The sequence below is a fragment of the Genypterus blacodes genome, unplaced genomic scaffold (assembly GCF_046128005.1).
Source record: "Genypterus blacodes isolate CSIRO-AG114 ecotype Tasmania unplaced genomic scaffold, CSIRO-AGI_Gbla_v1 ptg000029l_1, whole genome shotgun sequence".
NCBI classification, from domain to species: Eukaryota; Metazoa; Chordata; class Actinopteri; order Ophidiiformes; family Ophidiidae; genus Genypterus; species Genypterus blacodes.
The window spans coordinates 3,851,086-3,869,451 of NW_027466842.1; the positions used below are offsets into that span (position 1 = coordinate 3,851,086).

Below are 18,366 nucleotides of genomic sequence, written 5' to 3' on the forward strand. Positions count from 1 at the left end.
AGTATTTGATTGTTCATTTTAGCTTTCGGTCTCTTCATTTTATTCCCTCTGAGCTGTGACGGTAAGTTGTTTTCAGTAAATAACACTGTAAAATGGATTTGCTGAATAAACAATGAATGAGTGAAGTAAACACATCGGTTTGGTTTGTTTAGCCGTTCAGGCCTTGGACCAGGCAGGCGAGGATTCAAACCAAGGACCTCATTTTTTTTTCTTTTCTAAATGTGTGTGTGTGTGTGTGTGCACGAAACACAAATCACACTTTTATTTGATGTCTTTTATTTTGTTATTTAATAAATACGCAAACGCAACAAAAAATTAAAATTAAAGTATAAAAAATATTAGATGTAGTGATGGCTTCATTAACAGATACAGACAGGGAGACCAACCAAACACTTTGCCCTTCTAGATTCCCTACTTTACCTGTCCATCCCATAACAAAACATAAAACTCATGCACCAATATGAACAAACTCAACCATAACATTTTGACTATTCCATTGCATAATGATCTCCTTGTTTACTCGACGTTAGATGCGATGTTCCAGCGCGTCTATACAGCCAAAGTGGAAACAATATTCCGGAACATTCCACGAGTGAACAAAGTGATTTGTTTTTCCTACTGAACTATCTTGCGAACAGAGGGATTTACAAACAAGGCGGTATAAAAAGTAATGTTTTGTTCATTCAGATTGTTCGTCCCCACATAAGGCCAGAATAGTCTGCGTTTGCACCTCGACGCCAACAGAATCCTTCACGACGAGATCAGTCACTGCATTCATCTTACAGCGATGCTTGTTACAGTCCTTCCAGTGTGTGTGTGTGTGTGTCTCATTTCTTCAAATTCCCCTGACGAGACCACACCTGAGAACACCATGAAGGGGGGTTCAGCCTGCGCTCGGCTTTCTACTTCCAGAAGAGAATGTTCCAGAAGAGCAGCCAGCAGGGATACACCAGCAAGGCCACCAGCGGGTAGACCAGGGAGCCGTACAGGGCGTGGTCCAGGATGCCCTGAGAGATGACTGACAGGTAGAGCACCCAGGCCTCGTGGAAGGTGACGGGCGACTCCTGCAGCTCTTGGAAGAAGAACACGCAGAAGAGGAGCGTGCAGGCCGGGCTGAGGAAGACCATGGTGACGGCCGACAGAACCCTGAGGGGAGGAGGAAAGGCTTGATTTCTATAGATCTGAGAGTGATAACATGAGAGCCGTGTGTGTGTGTCTCAGTGAGAGTGTGAGTGTGTGTGTGTGTCAGAAAGAGTGAGCATATGTAAGACAGTGTGTATGTGAGAGTGTGTGTGGGTGTGAGTGAGTATGTGTGAGTGAGAGTGTGTATGAGTGAGAGTGTATGTGAGTGTGTGTGGGAATCAGAGCATGTGTGTGTGTGAGAGTGTGTGTGTGAGTGAGAGTGTGTGTGGGTGTGAGAGCGTGTATGTGAGAGAGTGTGTGGGTGTGAGAGCTATGTGAGAGAGAGTGTGGGTGTGACAGTGTGTGAGTGAGAGTGTGTGAGAGAGTGTGCATGTGAGAGAGAGTGTGTATGTGAGTGTATGTGTGAGTGAATATGTGAGAGACAGTGTATGTGTATGTGAGAGAGAGTGAGTATGTTAGAGTGTGTGTGTGTGTGAGTGAGTTACTTTGACACGTGTGGGGTGATGAAGGCGGCCATGGGCACCAGGGTGAGTGCCAGGATGAAGCCCAGGGAGAAGTTGATGAGGGCGGTGCAGCCCAGCAGCACAGCCAGATACAGAATGGCCACCAGCTTCAGCACCTTCCACTCCTGCTCGGTGCCTTCGCCCGCCACCAGCCTGACACACACACGGGGGAGACGAGTGAGTCACGTGACCAGAGCCAGACGCCACAATTTGTTGTGTTTTGAGTGTTAGAAGTGTTTGTACCGACCTGTGTGTGTTATGAGGCAAAGCCAGACCTGCTGTGTAAATGGCGATGGCCATCAGGACCACAGCTTCTGTCTCGGACACAGGGAAATGTTCCACCACCGTCCCCTGAAGGCGGATGGGCAGCACGTACAGAGCCGCGCCCGTCAGGTGGCTGATCACCAGAGGGGTAAACACGGAGAGGAACCCCGGACCGGACTGCAGAGAGACGGAGGACAGGACAGTATCATGATGCGTTTCTAACATGTTGGTGTTGGCGTTAGGAAATTTAAGACGTGACAGTGTGTGTTCCATCTTACCGGCACGATTTCAACGGTGCCGTCTTCTGCTCTTGGCGGCGGAGCTCCGAGTTGAACCCACAAGTCTAAAGCCTGCAACACGACACGGTCAAGGAAAACACAAACAATCACACTCGCCACTGTAGTACCATGAGATCCATTCACTCATTCAGGTTCCAATGGAAGTGAAGTGATGATGAGGATACACGAAGCAGCAGGATGACTGCCAGCAAGCCGAAGGCCGGCATGTAGTAACCGATGGAGACGAAGTGTGAGAGCGACGGCATGAGGTAGAAGAAGTAGGACTGATGCAGACGCTCCAGCAAGTTATTCAGCTTCCGGTACATTCCCTCCAGCAGCCTAGAGTTTAGAACACAGGAAGGCTTAACAGAGGGATCAACAAACGCCATATGACACTGAGGTCTGATCTGTGTGCATTCTTCTGACCTGCCGACAGTGGTGACATCCGTCTTGTACGGGCGGAAGCTGTTGATGCCCTTGATGGTCGCCGCTTCGATGTGGTAGCGCAGGAAGAGGCCGTGGTCCCCCCAAGGCCGCCCGCTGGCCTGCTTCATCACCATCAGAATCATGGTCTGGGCGGCGTGACTGTAGCCCGACACGCTGTCCCAGTCGTTCCTCTGCAGCTACGCCAGCGGAGACGAACAAAGAAAAACATTCAAGACGAGACAGACACGAGGGAAATTCACCTTTCAGCTCGCCGAACGTCTCCGACTCCTCCTACCTTGCCCTGGATGGTGCAGAGGACCCCGATCTTCTGACAGAAGGCGTAGAAGAGGTTGACTAAGTCTAGGTTGGGCAGCTGGCCGTTGAGCCCCTCCAGGACCAGGTCCAAACTGGTGACGACGTCGCTGCTGAGCTCCAGGGACAGAGCTGCCTGGATGGAGCCGCCGCGGCCTTGCAGGGGAGACCAGTCCATTCCTGTGGGGGTGAGGGGGCGGACACACACACAATACAGCAATTTTGAGTGGCAGCGACGACACTCGGTGCGTTTGAAGGATTGGACCGTGTGCTGATGTGTTTGAAGCGGAGGTGATCACCTGTAGTGTTGGTGTGGTGGTATCCCTCCAGCCAGGCCTGCATGCCGATCAGATCGTGCTCGTTCACCAGGAAGATAATATCTTTGGCCCAGTAGACCTGACCTGTGAAAGATCAATCAGAATACATCAGCATTCATACAACCCACATGCATTCCTCCTTAAGTCCAACATTCTAAAGATCCACCATCATCTGTCATACACCACTGATTCTATACTCACTCCTGAAGTACTGAGCCAAACCCAGTAACAGCCCCACTGCCTGGTTGTTGTTGTCTCCCGGGCTGCAGGGGGCGCTCAAAACCAGCGCTTCGGTCCGCGGAGCTCTGGGGGCCCGAAGGATCCCGTACACGTTGGTGCCTTTCACCATCTTCAGAGGAGAGAGAGACGGAGACAGAGTGAGGAGAAGATAAAGTGTGACGGCCCTTTAATGAATGTGTTATGTTCCATCTCAAACTCACGTATCTCTCTTTGTTTTCATCAGGAAAGGGCAAAGTGCGGGAGAACCTCTGGGTGAAGACCTCCAGCCCTCGGGCCTGCATGGTCTTCACCAGCCAGTCCACGGGCATCCCACTGCAGAGAGAGAACAGAGGAGGAAAGGGTGGAGATGGAGGTCAAGGTTTTGGTTGTTATGTCATAGAGTTCATCCTCATCTTTTTAAGGGACTTCTGGACCTCTCTGTACGTGATATTAGACCTCGCCGTCTCTATATGCTTACCCGACTTTCTTCTTGTGAGCCGCAAACTCCCTGCCGGTGACCAACGCTCTCTCCCCGGCTGGGAAGCGCTCCTCCACCATGGTGGACCCCATGGCGTTCTCTGACATGTACGTACGCAGCGTGAACGGCTCAAACGCCAAACCCATGAACCAGGTTACCCCCACCAAGTAGCAGACCAGGCTGAGACAGAGGGACGGAAGGGGGTCAGGGGACAGGGTGGCAGTGAGACATGGATCAGAGGTGCGTTTGAGGCTTAACGGTGCCTGTCAGTGTCGTAGAAACTCACCAGATTGGAGCATTGAGGCGCGTGATGAGGCTGATCAAAGCCCGCCTTCTGTTTGGGTCAGACAGCAGCCCCATGTTGTTGTCCTGCAATGACACACCGGACCCTGAACGCAGCACACGTCAGCGAAAAAAAGGTTCATGTTTTGATATTAACTTGCATAATCTTTCATCATATTTCCAGTTGATCCAGTGCAATAAGTGATTTTAACAGCTGATTCTACTTGAAATAAGGACTTAAATAGATAGGATTTCTATTTCTCCATATTATAATCAGGAGGAAATACTGGAATATGAATGAATAAAAGGCAACGTCAAAACAGGATATACACGACTTATTACACATCATCTTTATCTGTCTATGCACATGCCAGTTTCATGTTTTTGTCATCATAAATAATCCTGAGTTAATAAATCCCGTATCTGCTTTACATGTCCATTGTTGTTGCATCGACTGTCACCCGGCGTGTCACGCTGCTACGAACTAAACGAGCACGTTAACATTTATTACCCGCCGACATTTTTGTATGTTTAGTGGAAACTACGTGGATAAATGGAATATAAAAGCTTAAAATGTTTAAGAATAAGCATGAAAAGACGGTTAACCTGTTCACAGAGGCGCGGCGAAGCTTCCACTCCTGCTTCACTTATTTCCTTGTTCCTGACGGGACATTAGAGTGACGGACTGACTTCCGGACAAGCGCATCTCGATCTGGTTCGTTACTATAACTATAAACTATAAACGACTTAAATGATTAGATGAACATTATTCAAAACGTATTTATGATGTATTTTTGCTTTACCACTGAGATCAAAACTCCATGTTTATGCATATTATTTTTTACAAACAAGGTTAAAAGCGCTAAAATAATACTAATAATACTCTTTTCTTGAAGTAAACTTACATTCTTAAAAATCATTGTGAAATATATTGGCCGTGCTTTCCTTTTTCCGTATTTATGTGATTATTTTGTAATATGTTACACATGCCTCCACTCCAAACAAGCATTTCCCTGATTAATGAGGCGGTTATAGGTCGATAAATAAAACAAAAATATATATATACAGGATTCAAATATTTATTTATAAGGTTTACATGCACAAAAGTACAATTGGCATGAATATTTTTTGTTTGAAATACAAAAAAAAGCTGTCCTGAAATGAGCTGGTTTATATCTTAACAAAAAACAACAAAACATTTACTTGAGACGTAAAACGTTTCAAAGTGTAGTTTAGTTTCAGTGGGATGTTGCCGTATATGTAAACACGTTCCTGTGTTAAACAAATACAAATGAAAGTGAAAGATTTACCAACAAAAATCGTGAAAATTGACATGATGATGACATTTCCAGACTGAGTCAAGACTCATTAAACGTTCCATGATACAAATGGTTCACAGTGGATTGTAGGATCTGTGAGTTGCCATGGATACACTGGTTGTATCCTCCAATTCCAGCACCTTTTGCACTGGGAGTGTTATGTCATGTAAGGATGGTCCCCCTGCACACACAGCTACAGTCCGAGACGCCGCCCGCTTCATCACTCCGCCGTGAGCACTGACACTTCCTCCAGGTGTTGTCTCACCACCTCGTCCAGCACTTTGCTCACGCCTTTACAGGCCGTCATGGCGGCCTCGATCAGAGTCTCCAGGTGATCCTGATGGAGCCTGGCGTCCATCTGCAGCAGGGCGATCTGGCCGCCGCGGGGCAGCAGCGCCAAGGACAGCGAGCTCACCCCTCCGCTTTCCTCTGCGTAGCAAAGATCAGCCAGGGGCGTCTCGTCCACAAAGCCCACAGTGCAGGCGCACACGTAGTCACGCATGGGGATGCCGGCATCCATCACGGCTAAGGTGGCAGCGTTCACACACACGCTGTAGTTCCCTCCATCTGACTGCAGAATCTGATTTTAGGGGGAATAATAACACGACTTAAGTTTTAAAACATAATGCAGCACAAACCAAATCAGGAAAACTGCTCAGATGCTGTCAGCCTTCTTCTTCTTCACCTTGACGAAGATGTCTATTTGAGAGCGTGGGTATAGCTGCGTCATCACAGCCGCCTCAAACGTCTGCTTGAGGTGGAGGCTCATCTCCGTGGACTTGCGGTCTCCGTGCGGCCTCCTCTTCCTCTCCGCTGTGCTGAACGTGGCCATGCTGTACTGACAGTTGATCACTGCTCGATCGTGAAGAGCCCGGAAACGTGAACCTCGCATCTGTGGGTGACAAATAAAGGGGGTGAGGACACACGAGTAGAAGACTGGAACGCTCCTTCTGACATATTAGTTGTCATAACATGAGCAGAAATGATCTCAGAGTGGATCTAACAAGAGATTGAGCAAACTCCTCTTCATCGGTCTAAGATCCTGCACAATGATGATGTCATACTGGTGTTACACTTATTTCGGGTGATGATCTGGGTCATAGGTTTCGTTAGCATGCAGAGTTTGTTGACCTTTGCAAATCACCAGTGATGCAGAATATTGACAAGCAGATATTATTTGCTTGTAAGTTCCTATTTAATGACGATGAAGATGATGGTGTTATATATTATAATATTCTGCCTTAATATTGTATATTATCACATTTGGGAGACCTTTGCCTACAACTAATATATCCTTTCAGATATCAGGCATCTAGGACTGAAAAACCTTGGAAAAGTCAATAAAACCAATAACAAATAAGATATTTTGTAGACTAGTCATTTCGTGTTTAGCTTAAGATTTGCAAATGTTAATATTTAATTGCTTGTTCGCATTGTTCACTCCGTAATTTGCTATTTTTAGGACGCTGAACTTGAGATGATGTAATTGTTGACAATTGCCAGATTGAATGTTGTTTGATTGATCAGACACAAATATTCGATCACTTATATCCCCAGATGTGATATATATATGGTTTGGAGACATTGTGATTTATATTGTATGTAGGGAGTTTGTTAGATATTAGTAAACGCACTTCCATACTTGTGTCGGTTCTACTTACTTCGTGGGGTCCGTAAACCACCGCCAGCGCTTTGGTGTTCCCCTGCTCCAAGTACGCGGATCCGTCAGCCTGAGCGAACACGCCCATGCGGGCTTGGACCTTCCGCAGCTCGGTCGCTTTCCTTCCATCCAGTCGGTACCCCTGGTCGGACAGCAGCTCCAGTCCCGCCATGTTTGCACAAAATGAATGAGGAAACGAAACAGCCCCACGTGTCCGCCGAAGAACTACACTACCCAGAAAGCCGTTCGGCGAGGTTAAAAGTATACGCCAGTATTTTTTTTATGTAGTACCTTGATTTTACGGTAGATGGCAGTATTTTGTACCATGACACCATGACCCCGAGCGATGATTTTTATGAGCTCTGAGTTAAACATCGACGCAGAATAGAATCGCTCTAAAGTTTCAAGACAAAAGCTAATCAACTAGTTAATTATTGTGAATCGAGACAAGTACGAGCTTGTGGAGGTATTCACGTTGCAAACATTCTAAAACATCATAGACTCTACTGGACATATGCCTACAGAAATAGTAAAACTTTGTCCAAGAAATAAATCTAAGTTTTAAAAATATCACGCATTTTTGTTATCATTTGGCACCAGTTTGGTTCTGTGACTGTAATGAGCAGTTATGCAACTCATAGTTATGCTGTCACAATATGCAATTATGTCAATGTACGTAAATACATCAACATATTGTGTTTTTTTTTTTTATCAGGACATGGCTGAAATATTGCAATTATCACCCAGGCTGCAGTATTTGTGTTGAAATGTGTTCTGAAACCATGTTTTATCTTCCATATCCTGCTGTAATAATGATAATAGTAGTGATGTATTTAAAAACAGGTAAAATCAGGTCTTTGCAATTTGTAGTATTGCAGATACTTCAGAGAACAATAACAAGTTATCAGGTTCAAAATCAATAATCCACTCAGCCTTTTCTGCATCAGTGACAAACTGAGTCTGACTTCCATGTATCCACTGTTGAGATTTGAGACTTTGGAGTACATCAGTATAATATCATCTTACATGTAATCACCAATGCCAAATACTCCAGTCTAAAAATAACACAAGCGCCAGACTGTAGCTGTAGTGAGCAGTGTGGTTGGTGCCAACGCTCTCACTTGTGCTTACTTCCAACGACTGAAGTAACAGAAAATCACACCAGTGCTCCTTTTTATGTGGACACACTGGGGATCCGTCAAGCTCACAGTGGTCCAGATCAGAACGTTTAACACACACCTGTTGAGCCAGGAAGTGCATCGGTGTGTTGAACGAAACACTAATCAATGTCTCAATGAACGGAGAGGTACACAAATTCAACACTTTTAAAAATAAAATTTATTAGCATCTCTAATGTGTATAAATAAAAACATATATGAAACAATGCATACACATATAATGTAATGAGCTGAACAATAACAGGATTACATGTGATACAAAGGAGCAGTCTTTGTTGTTTAGCCAGTGTATTGTGAGGAAAACTGTACCTTCAAATCAAGCTTTTCAAATATGCACACCTATAAGTTGCAAATATACATTCTTTGATAAGAATGAAACATAAATCTCTTCATGGGTTGTTAACAGGGAGAATACAGTTAACTGCAGTTCTGTGTTCTGCTTTTTAAGATTTTATAACATCTTTGCATTAATATATTATAAATTCCGTACTTCTTTCAGGTTCCACTAACAATGTTGAGGCGCAAAGCCAAAACACTGTTCACACTGACCTCATCGATTTAACATTACACTCAATTCAAATCCCAAAAGGATTTCATTTCAGTCTTTTTCATTGATCAACGTTACGACGCTCCACAGACTTGTTATCAAAAGGCCTCGGCAGACCTGAATTCTAGGGACAACATGGTTATAATGTTAGACGCAGTAACAAAGAAATAGTAAAATACCAAATGACAAATTTTACATGTAACTAGCAGATCCAAAATGGATCAAACAAAGAACTCCATTTTGCATTTCACTCTTGTAACATGGTGTGTGATTCTCTGTGTTGCTTTGCTGTGCCGGGTCAGAATGAGCGGTTGTCTTTGTTATTGGATCTGAGGACTTGTCTCTCTAAGGCAAAAGCAAAGAAAAGGAAGAACCTCTCTTCTTCTTGTGTCACCCAATGGTTCCTATTTGGTCATGCTTGAAACACTCAACGTGTTCAAATGTCTTACAAAACGGACGAGATTTGCACACCGGACAAATACTACCTTTGAATGCTGGCCAAAAACTTTACAATTGCCAATATAATGTGGACCTGTAACAGACCATTAAATACACACACACACACACACCACTGACAACTAGAGGCAAAACCCAACCACACACACACACAGCACTGTGTGTGTCATCCTGCCACAAACAAACCAGTTACAATGTGTGGATTATATTGGCAATTGTCTCAGTTTTCCTCTTAAAATGAAAAAAGATCACATTTAAAGGGTGATTACAACATTCAAGACTATAACTGCTTCAAAGTAAAAAATAAAGTGGGTGGGTTAAAAAATAAAACAGAAAAAAGTGGTGTGTCTGCTTTAATACGCAGGTGTGTGGGTGTTTGTGTGTGTGTGTGACAGTGAGAGGTTATCGGCACCCAAGGATCGTGGCGATCTCATTCAGCCTTTTGGAATGAAGAGACTATGTAGCAGATCTGAAAAATGATGGTCTCTGCTCCATCCCAAGTCTTTTGAAGAGTGCAAAGATCCCCCTTTTTCCATGTGTTGTAGCCCTGATATATCCACGTTTTCACGTCCTAAAACTCGGCAAACTCCTTTGCACATTTTTCTGTTACGGAAACACGGATCTCCTCCTCCTCGTAGTCGTCGAAGTTGCTGGTGTCCCCCGGGCCTCTGCACTTTGGTATGAACGGGGCTTCCACCTGCAGAACAGAACAGATCAAGTCCAATTAATAAATCCCTCTTTTGACTGTATTTTGTCAGAAACTAAATGCTGTAAATAGACGGGGAAACAAAAACAGATTTATGTAATTCATGCATCACCGATTTTGCCGCTTATGTTAATTGTACATCACAGAGCCCCACGACACACACGGTCTAATTAAAGAATGCGGTAATTACTGTATAACACGAGAGCAATATTAACTAGGGGATTAAAGTGAAATGGTAAACGAGAATCAGCTCTGACACAGCAGAGCGGGTTGGAAATGAGGGCAAACGTGACGGAGAAGATGAAACGTCTCAAGTTTGGAATCGAGTCTCCGTGACGCAAGGAGCTGATTGACGACCAACAGGTCAGTGAGATTAAAGCCCGGGCGAAGCTTCTGCCTCCATCAATCCTAAAAGTGTATCGCGGCTCCCATCATGGAAAAATTACGAGTGCCAGTGAAACCTCACAGCCGGCAGAGGAGCCGGGTGGCTTCCAATGACGGGAACAGCTCCGGTCGGTCAGCTGTGAAATGATCGAGCGTCACGCGAGTCCTGACACAGTCCAGAGATAACTTTCTACTAACAAACGGTAAGAAATTAATCTGAAGCAGCACCAAATGTAGGAATTTACAACCAGTAACTCGATATCCACAAATAAATAAGTAATTAACAGAGGTTGAGCAGGGTGATGCTGTTTGGTGTCACTACAGAGCGATTATGGAGTCTCGCCTTTCTCTCGTAGATTGCGATCCAGTCTGTTGTGGCGAACCACTTGTGGCCCTTGATGTCGTTGACGCCGTTCTTCAGGTTGCCGTAGCGTTTGGTCAGATCCACCTGCAGCAGGTTCCTCAGCAGATCTTTCAGGTCCGAGCTGAAGTGGGAGGGGAATCGTACCTGCGACAGTGGAGGGGTTTGGCTTTAGTGGCAGCAGAAAGCCGTTTGACGTACGGTTGTCGTGTTTCTGTGGTGTAAGGAATGTCGTACCTTTCCGGAAACAATCTTCTCGTAGATCTGAATCGGTTGATCGGCAAAGAACGGGGGGTAACCGGCTGCCATCTCGTAGATGAGGACGCCGAGGGCCCACCAGTCCACAGCTTTGTTATAGCCCTGAAAGAGGACAGATGATTACTGCTGGGACCCAGAAGACAAGGAGACAAAGATACACACTAACAAAAATAAGACCTCCATACTTTGCTGAGGATGATTTCAGGTGCCAGGTACTCCGGCGTCCCGCACAACGTCCAGGTCCTGCCTTTTACCCGCTTGGCAAATCCGAAGTCTGTCACCTTTAAGGGATGAGGGAGCAAATACAGTGTGCGTGAGCAAAGTGTGGATGAAGGCGGCGGCATTTACAGACGAGACGTATGAATCCTGGGCGCACCTGAATGTAGCCGTGGTGGTCGATGAGCAGGTTCTCTGGTTTCAGATCTCTGTATATGAGATCTAGTGAATGGAGGTACTCGAATGTCAGTACTATCTGGGCGGCGTAGAACCGTGCGTGTGGTTCACTGCGAAGAAGGAGGAGGAAGAGGCGGAGATGAGTGCTTTCAGCTGTCAAAACACAGTAACACACGTGGAAGTGAACTGAGGAGAGGACAGGAAATGAACACTCACCTGAACCTTCCGATTCGTCTTAGGTGTGAGAACATCTCTCCTCCTGGTACATACTCCATCACCATGTACAAATTGGAGTTGTCCTAAAAGTGGCGAAATGAACGCTTAGATCTTTGCTTACGACCGAGTGAAAGAATTTCGAACACAGATTGATGAAAAGAGCGACTTTACCTTAAACGCATAGTCGAGTTTGACAAGAAAGGGGAAGCTCACAGCCTGTAGTATCCTCTTCTCATTTAACGTGTGTTCTATTTGCTTGAGCTTCACCACCTGACGAGAAAAGGGAAAAACAGCTTCAGTATTTTCGATTTCTATTTCTTATCCCCACTACAGTAACTTTGCAAAATTCACACAGAAAGATTTAAGGTCAGTTTGGGGTTTGAACCCGGGATCCCCACGGCGCTGTGCCGCCCTAAAGAGACCGAGAGGGACGACTATAAAAGCACAATAGGACATAAGACAGTAACTTTTAAAACGAACCCAGATCTGGACTGAGCCGCACCTATTAATAGTCTATCGTGGGATAAACATGGCGGGTTCTCTTCCATCGAATTTGGGAAATTACTTGTGAAGAGAGGGAATATAAACTGTGGACATTCCTGCGTCCTCCCGCTGGGATTTGGCCCAGCACCAACATTTATCAGGTTCAAACTCAAAACAGACAAATCACAATGACACTAAATGACTCCACGGTACCTAACCTGTCAAAGTGTGAGCATTAACTGTGTACGTATAGAACTCTTTAACATCCACGCAGGAAACAGAGGGGACTTCCCAGAGATGGGGTGGAGGGGGCGTAAAACGCAACATTGAGAAGCGGGTCGGCTTATAAAAGATCAGCGCGGATAATAATAGTTCTGTCGGGGCGTGGAACCGCCTGTGATTGGAAAAAAACACGTCCCCTCTGCGCCTCGATAAGACCAGAATAAACCGCAGCACCACCGACCTTCTGCTTGTCCAATATTTTCATGGCGAAATATTGCTCTGTTCCTTTATGTTTCACCAGCATGACTCTGCCGAACGAGCCGGTGCCCAGGGTCTTTAATCTGTCGAAGTCGTCGAGGCACGTCGTGCTCTGTGGAGAGAACAAGAGAAAAAAAAAAAAAAGAGCGTGCGGGGCCGCTCGTTTTTTACGACTGCGGCGACCTCATTATGTGAAGTTTGGCTGTGAGGCGTTTCGTCATGCTGACCTGTGGTGGACATTCCCATTTCCGTAAGAAATCTTCTTTGGCTTTGGCTAGAAACTCTTTCACTACCAGGACAAAGAGAGAGAGAGGGAGATACAGTTAGCCGACACACATCGTCATGGCGACACAATTTGTATTAATAGCGCTATGAACACACTTTGGGGTTTTAAATTGGAACTAGCAAAAAAAACACCAAAATGCTACGGAAATCTGGGAGGAAAAAGGAAGAAACATGAGGAAAGAAACGGAAATGAAGTAGTAAAAGACAAAGACACAGGCAGAGTCAAACATTCATCTAGATATGAAATGGGACATTAAAGGGGGATTCCACCAATGTGCCGCATCGGGGTTGAGGTTATTGATCTTGCAGAGCGCTATTGAGCAAGTGATAACAACTGTAAGGGCCTGTGTGTGTGTGTGTGTGTGTGTGTGTGTGTGTGTGTGTGTGTGTGTGTGTGTGTGTGTGTGTGTGTGTGTGTGTGTGTGTGAAGGGAGAATGTGCAAAGTCAGGGAAACTCATAATGACATCACCAGGGTTACATTCCAATTGGTGCAAGTTTGCACATTTTTATCTCTTTGGTCTCTTTTGAGGTCTCGAGGACCTTATTGGTGAATTCAACATCTCCAACCATAACGCTCACAGCACACACACACAGAGGCTGCTGAGAGTGTTAAGGTCAGCTTTTACTTCAATAACAGCCCTTAAACAGCTGTTTAATAGTGATCCCCCGTGACGTGAAATTTAAATGTGTGAAATCTGCGGAGTCCTCCTTTAAATACATCACATGATTTCCTCTACGGTAAGAAACACAAAACAAAACATCCAAGACAAGCAGACGAGTAAGAAATGATGCATGACAAGGAACTCTGTGCAGCTTATCTGTTCCGATAGGCGCTAAAGCAGGAGGATTGTGGGGCAGCAACCGCCCAGAATTCACATTTGAGTCTTTGAGCACCGAGCTCCTGTGCATCACTTCTTGTACTAACGACATACGTTGAAACTCACAGAACATAAAAGTCAAACCAACGTTAGGAGAAACACAGCGGACAGCCGATATCCAGAATGACAGAATGTGGATGACAGAAACACCGACTCATTATCACAGCACACGATCAAGCAAGCATATCTAGCAAGTCATCACAGTGAAAACCAATGCCGCTCTGCCACTCGGGGGAGGACGGAGGGAGAGGGGGAGGGGGGGGGCATCTTATCCAAGTATGAGCCTACCAAATGTCTCTATTGATCACCAAGGATTTGCAGGAACAATGACCCACATGGATGTGATGGTACAGAAGAGAAGACAGAGAGAGAGAGAGAGAGAGACTCAACAACGTGGCAGAACACATCAACAGACGTGAGGCATATACAGTGAGAACAGTGCGAAGTGTAGTGAGCGGTGATAACACACACACACACGTGACGTTCACCTGAGGAATTTAAACACAGACTGGCTGGTGCCACAGAATCACAGAACAGGTGTGGTAAAATGCCATGAAACAGAGATTCGGTCGTGCATGAAAACGCTGAATACTTGACGCTGAATAGAAAACCTGCATTGCAAAGTGTGAAACCGGCATTAAAGGGGGAAGTTGGCGTCCTTGAATTTGTTGTAAAATTTGTGAAAAATCACAAGTGGTTTTCACAGGGTGTAAAAAAATAAATAAAAAAAAATGTAAAAAAAACTCCCCGGCATTCGATTGCGTAAACGCTCCTGAAAATACGACGTCTCTCTGCCGCACAGGAACATTAGTTTGACATGCTGCACCTCGCGGGACAAATTAAACGGTCTGAAGCGGGGAACAGTTGCCAGATTGCTGGAATCCAGACGAGCGTAACACGGTCGAGTTATGTCCCGTCTGTTCCGTGTGAAAGACAATACGCGGGCTGCGGTGAAACAAAATAGGTGTGATGATGACAACTGTTTCATCTCCCTGTTTCCAGAGTGACTGGGTTTTTTTTTTCCCCCCCGAGGCCATGCTGAAAACCAGGGGGCCCCCTGTTTGTAGGTAACTAGGTTGTCTTGACAGAGCAGCTACACTTCCAGACAAATCTGCAGCTCGGCGCACACTGTCAGCTTAAATAGGTTTACCGCTGAGCTGAGGGGCCGGAATCTAGAGATCAGGGTTACACTCGCAAAGAAATGCTTGAGAGTATGAGAACCGCTTCTGATCTGATCATCTCTGCCTCTCGAGCGTTGCCGGCTGGCATCGCTCAAAGCCGCCTGCCTGGTTTATCTCGCAGAAACAATACATATTAAGAAGGACGCTTTTGCAGCATCATAAAATGACTCGACTTTAAAACAAGGCTTACTGCCTGCTATCAAACGTGTGCTAGCCAACGGCAAAGGTAGTGATGCTTCTCAAACTGTGAGTGACTGATTTGACGCCATCTTATCTTCATCTTTATGGCCCTTTGTCGCTCACGTGACACAATGCAAACAATCCAGTAGATACTAAACAATGGAGCCTGGTGATACATTTAAAATGCTCATTGATCAGCTGCATATGTCAAGGTACGCCAGCACACATTAACACGGCTCCAGGCTGGGTTGCGTCAAACGTTTCAAAGCTTGTAATACCCTTTATCCTCTGACGAAGGTCTGATGACAAGCAGGGTCCAGTCAATGACGAGCTACGTGTGATAAGTGAGCCCTGATGGACCTTTACCACACTTAGATTAGAAAGGGACTCGAAATAAACAGAAGTGAGATAATTAAACTGTGTTTGTGTGCGTGTGTGGGGCAGACTGTAGTAGAGTTTTATGAATGGAAAGTGGGCATTTGTCATTTCTTCACCATATTTGGTCACAGCGCTGCACAGAGGGAAAGCTCTGTTTATGCAGCCAAGAATAAAATGTGGCAGTGGAAGCCGAGGCAGAAACAGTCCCACACAGCCCTCGAGTAAAAATTAATAGCTAGCTACATGGCTGCTCGTCATGGTTTTGTGGTTTATTGCTGCAGATTTAAGATCAACACCACCAACGCTAAGCTTGTGTCCGATACCGCAAGCGACGCAGACAAGTGAGGAGCAAAACTGGGTTCAAACATGGGGAACATGACTTGATTGTTATTCTTCTTTGCTGGGGATGGCACCACAAGGCGTTGGCTGTGCTTTCCCAAAAGAGTTACTCTTTGTTTATGCTTGCCTGGGTTTGTTTGTTTTTAGTCAAATACTTCTTAAAGTGACAAATTACGCCATGAACTGTGGCTGTGTCTCCACTCAGCAGCTGGATCCTCCACTGTTCGCACAGACGAGGCCAAATCAAGACCTCCTCCAAAGATGTCAAAGAAATGCAGCCTACTGTGGCAGAATTTGGAGGGGGTGTAGCGTAATCTTCTTGGATTCTCAGTGTGCTACAATCCACTGATCATACGGGTGATCTTCAGAAACTCATAACGCCTGCAAATATCACATGACCATGTCACATTTACAAGGTATTTGTGTCAGGCGGTCATCGACCACTGTTAAAACTATCACTTCAACTCGAATAGCACATGAAAAGGGGAGGAAGTTCTTGTTAATAGTTTGGATGGAAAGAAAGTTGAGGTCATGAATATAAATCCCATTAACACCAACATATACATCACATAGTATTATTGTTATTATTAATATCATTTCATTGTACTTACTTAAACAGGTGCATCTCTATTAGTTAGAATATTACAATATAATATAAGGCTTGAAATATTTACTATACTAAATGAGAGTTTCACTTTTTAAATTAGAATGACTGAAATAACTTTGTGGCGACAATTTGGTACAGTCACACTAGTCCACTAAACAAATTCAATGTTTTTTTATTTTAAACCATAATGAGGTTTAAAAGTTGAAACCTCATTTAAGTGGAGCCTCAGTTCGAGTGGAGCCCTCGGGGGTCCTCTTGCCCTGAACTGGGCCACGGCCGGTGTGAGTACGGGCCTGCAGATCTCCCATCAAGAGGCAGAGAAGTGACAGCGGCCTTCCGAGGGTTAATCCCGCTCGGAGCTAAAGTTAGCTGCCTAGCCTGGTCAACGAGCCTGATCCCATTCGCGATCCAGATGGCGTGAGCTGCTCAATCGGCGCAAAGTGTATGTCGGCCATTGGGTTACATGTACACACACATATATGCCTTGTGTTAATGGCTCTACGGGGGTACCGCCTGTCCCTAAACCCTGCAAACAAGCCATCACAACATGCAAAGGTCCCCTGGTTGCAAGCTAACCGGGCCCTCCATTGTTATTATGTGCAAAAGACACAAAACGCATCACTGTGTCGTAATTAATCGTATAGTAACTAAAGAGCGAGTGTTTTTATGATGAATGTGCAGGAGATGAAGGCCCTCCCCTGCTTTTTACTGGACATTTTAGAGTATAGCAGGTTGGCTAACTACTTCATGGAAACTCGGTGACAGCCAAACGATCAAATCCACCGTAAAACACCGAAAAATAGCCACAATAAGCAGCCGTCAGTAACCAGACTTACCACTCTCCAGCTCGTTGCCCTTCTTGGCGGTTGCAGCGTTCCCCATGGTGTGGAAGACACGGCGCGCGCTCCGAAAAAGAGATGGCGGCGGCTAGCTAGCGTTACGGCCGATGTTGCTTCTTGCTCCCGAGCTTTTTTTTGTCTTTAAAACAGACAAAACTCCAATCAATATGAGTATCTGAGGGGTCAAAAGCGAGGAGTCGGTGCAGGATATCCCTTCCAGGTGCACCCGTCTCTCTGTGTCGCCCTCTCCGCCTCCCTCTGGAAGGTTTTCCGTCCTTGCTAATTCACTGGTGCCTGTATTGACATGAAGCTAGCGGTCACTCGGTTCCCAGCTCCCCCCACAAGCCCTCCAACACTCACTGAGGATGTCAGTGAACGCACCACATTGAACGCACCACAACCGAGCTACTCCTGTACTTCTTAGCCAGCAATGTTACGAGGAAAAGTTCTACATAATCACGCGTAAAAGATTATTCCACAAGATTGTTTATTATTAAGTTAATATCAACTTTAATATCACATTCAAACAGATATGACCAGATATCACATTTACATTTTTATTTTATTGCCAATTTCCTTGTCTTTGTTATGAAAAGTGACACAGTTGGGTCAAAGTTACATGAGAAAACCCTTCTAATGTGTTTTCAATGGTATATCCATACATTAAATTGTTATTATAATTGATTTAGTTGAATACAGTTTTACAAATTTCTTTGTCTTACACATTTTAAATATAGTAGAACGACGTCAGGATGGGTTCTATTATGATCTGAAAGTCACTGGGTGAAAATAAAGAAGTTACAGTGAAAATGTACAATTTATTTATTCCTGGGTTGTTTTTTTTAATTAATTAATCTTTTATTTAGCAATGACTTTGACTTGTTGATAAATAAAGTTGTGCAGCAATGTTTCTTTCTTTGATTTATTTGTGAATAATCTGACTACAGGAAACTACAATAACCATACGGAATGACATAATCTAATAAATAGCAGATTTAGTTCGTTCCTAGGAAGT

General features: G+C 45.0%; 3 protein-coding genes across 5 annotated transcripts; all 3 read right to left on the reverse strand.

Annotated features, from left to right (window-relative positions):
• Positions 1-271: 271 nt before the first annotated feature.
• On the reverse strand, positions 272-4,900 carry gpaa1 (glycosylphosphatidylinositol anchor attachment 1). Of its 2 annotated transcripts, none has more exons than XM_076144696.1 (13): positions 4,829-4,900; positions 4,227-4,329; positions 3,941-4,120; positions 3,684-3,795; positions 3,445-3,592; positions 3,226-3,327; positions 2,910-3,106; positions 2,615-2,811; positions 2,374-2,527; positions 2,189-2,260; positions 1,894-2,087; positions 1,629-1,799; positions 272-1,146 (listed from the first exon to the last, which is right to left on the reverse strand). In XM_076144696.1, the coding sequence occupies exons 2-13, from the start codon at positions 4,298-4,300 to the stop codon at positions 903-905; spliced, it is 1,845 nt and encodes a 614-aa protein (XP_076000811.1). In that variant the 5' UTR covers positions 4,301-4,329; positions 4,829-4,900; the 3' UTR covers positions 272-902. The 2 variants fall into 2 exon arrangements, with proteins under 2 accessions (XP_076000811.1, XP_076000813.1); XM_076144698.1 differs by having other exon boundaries at positions 4,227-4,309; positions 4,829-4,887.
• A 201-nt stretch (positions 4,901-5,101) lies between these two features.
• exosc4 (exosome component 4) lies at positions 5,102-7,408 on the reverse strand. The gene is made up of 3 exons (XM_076144818.1): positions 7,203-7,408; positions 6,227-6,433; positions 5,102-6,121 (listed from the first exon to the last, which is right to left on the reverse strand). The coding sequence occupies exons 1-3, from the start codon at positions 7,371-7,373 to the stop codon at positions 5,762-5,764; spliced, it is 738 nt and encodes a 245-aa protein (XP_076000933.1). The 5' UTR covers positions 7,374-7,408; the 3' UTR covers positions 5,102-5,761.
• Positions 7,409-9,808: 2,400 nt separating this feature from the next.
• prkacbb (protein kinase, cAMP-dependent, catalytic, beta b) lies at positions 9,809-17,710 on the reverse strand. Of its 2 annotated transcripts, none has more exons than XM_076144798.1 (10): positions 17,349-17,710; positions 12,891-12,952; positions 12,647-12,775; positions 11,872-11,970; positions 11,701-11,783; positions 11,468-11,594; positions 11,277-11,372; positions 11,071-11,193; positions 10,816-10,980; positions 9,809-10,079 (listed from the first exon to the last, which is right to left on the reverse strand). In XM_076144798.1, exons 1-10 carry the CDS (start codon positions 17,392-17,394, stop codon positions 9,954-9,956), a joined length of 1,056 nt encoding a protein of 351 aa, XP_076000913.1. In that variant the 5' UTR covers positions 17,395-17,710; the 3' UTR covers positions 9,809-9,953. The 2 variants fall into 2 exon arrangements, with proteins under 2 accessions (XP_076000913.1, XP_076000912.1); XM_076144797.1 differs by having other exon boundaries at positions 17,340-17,710.
• Between the last annotated feature and the right edge of the window lie 656 nt (positions 17,711-18,366).

Bases quoted from the DNA above. Each gene is read 5' to 3' on its own strand.
- exosc4 (XM_076144818.1), bottom strand. From the start codon at position 7,373: ATGGCGGGACTGGAGCTGCTGTCCGACCAGGGGTACCGACTGGATGGA. The intron at 6,434-7,202 runs GTAAGTAGAACC...TGTCACCCACAG, and splicing joins TGGTTTACGGACCCCACGAA to ATGCGAGGTTCACGTTTCCG. The intron at 6,122-6,226 runs GTGAAGAAGAAG...CCCTAAAATCAG, and splicing joins AAATAGACATCTTCGTCAAG to ATTCTGCAGTCAGATGGAGG.
- gpaa1 (XM_076144696.1), bottom strand. From the start codon at position 4,300: ATGGGGCTGCTGTCTGACCCAAACAGAAGGCGGGCTTTGATCAGCCTC. The intron at 3,593-3,683 runs GTGAGTTTGAGA...TCTCCTCTGAAG, and splicing joins ATGAAAACAAAGAGAGATAC to ATGGTGAAAGGCACCAACGT. The intron at 2,528-2,614 runs GTCAGAAGAATG...TCTAAACTCTAG, and splicing joins GATGTCACCACTGTCGGCAG to GCTGCTGGAGGGAATGTACC.
- prkacbb (XM_076144797.1), bottom strand. From the start codon at position 17,394: ATGGGGAACGCTGCAACCGCCAAGAAGGGCAACGAGCTGGAGAGTGGT. The intron at 12,776-12,890 runs GTCAGCATGACG...TTCTCTCCACAG, and splicing joins AATGGGAATGTCCACCACAG to AGCACGACGTGCCTCGACGA. The intron at 10,080-10,815 runs GCGAGACTCCAT...TCTGTTCTGCAG, and splicing joins TCGCAATCTACGAGAGAAAG to GTGGAAGCCCCGTTCATACC.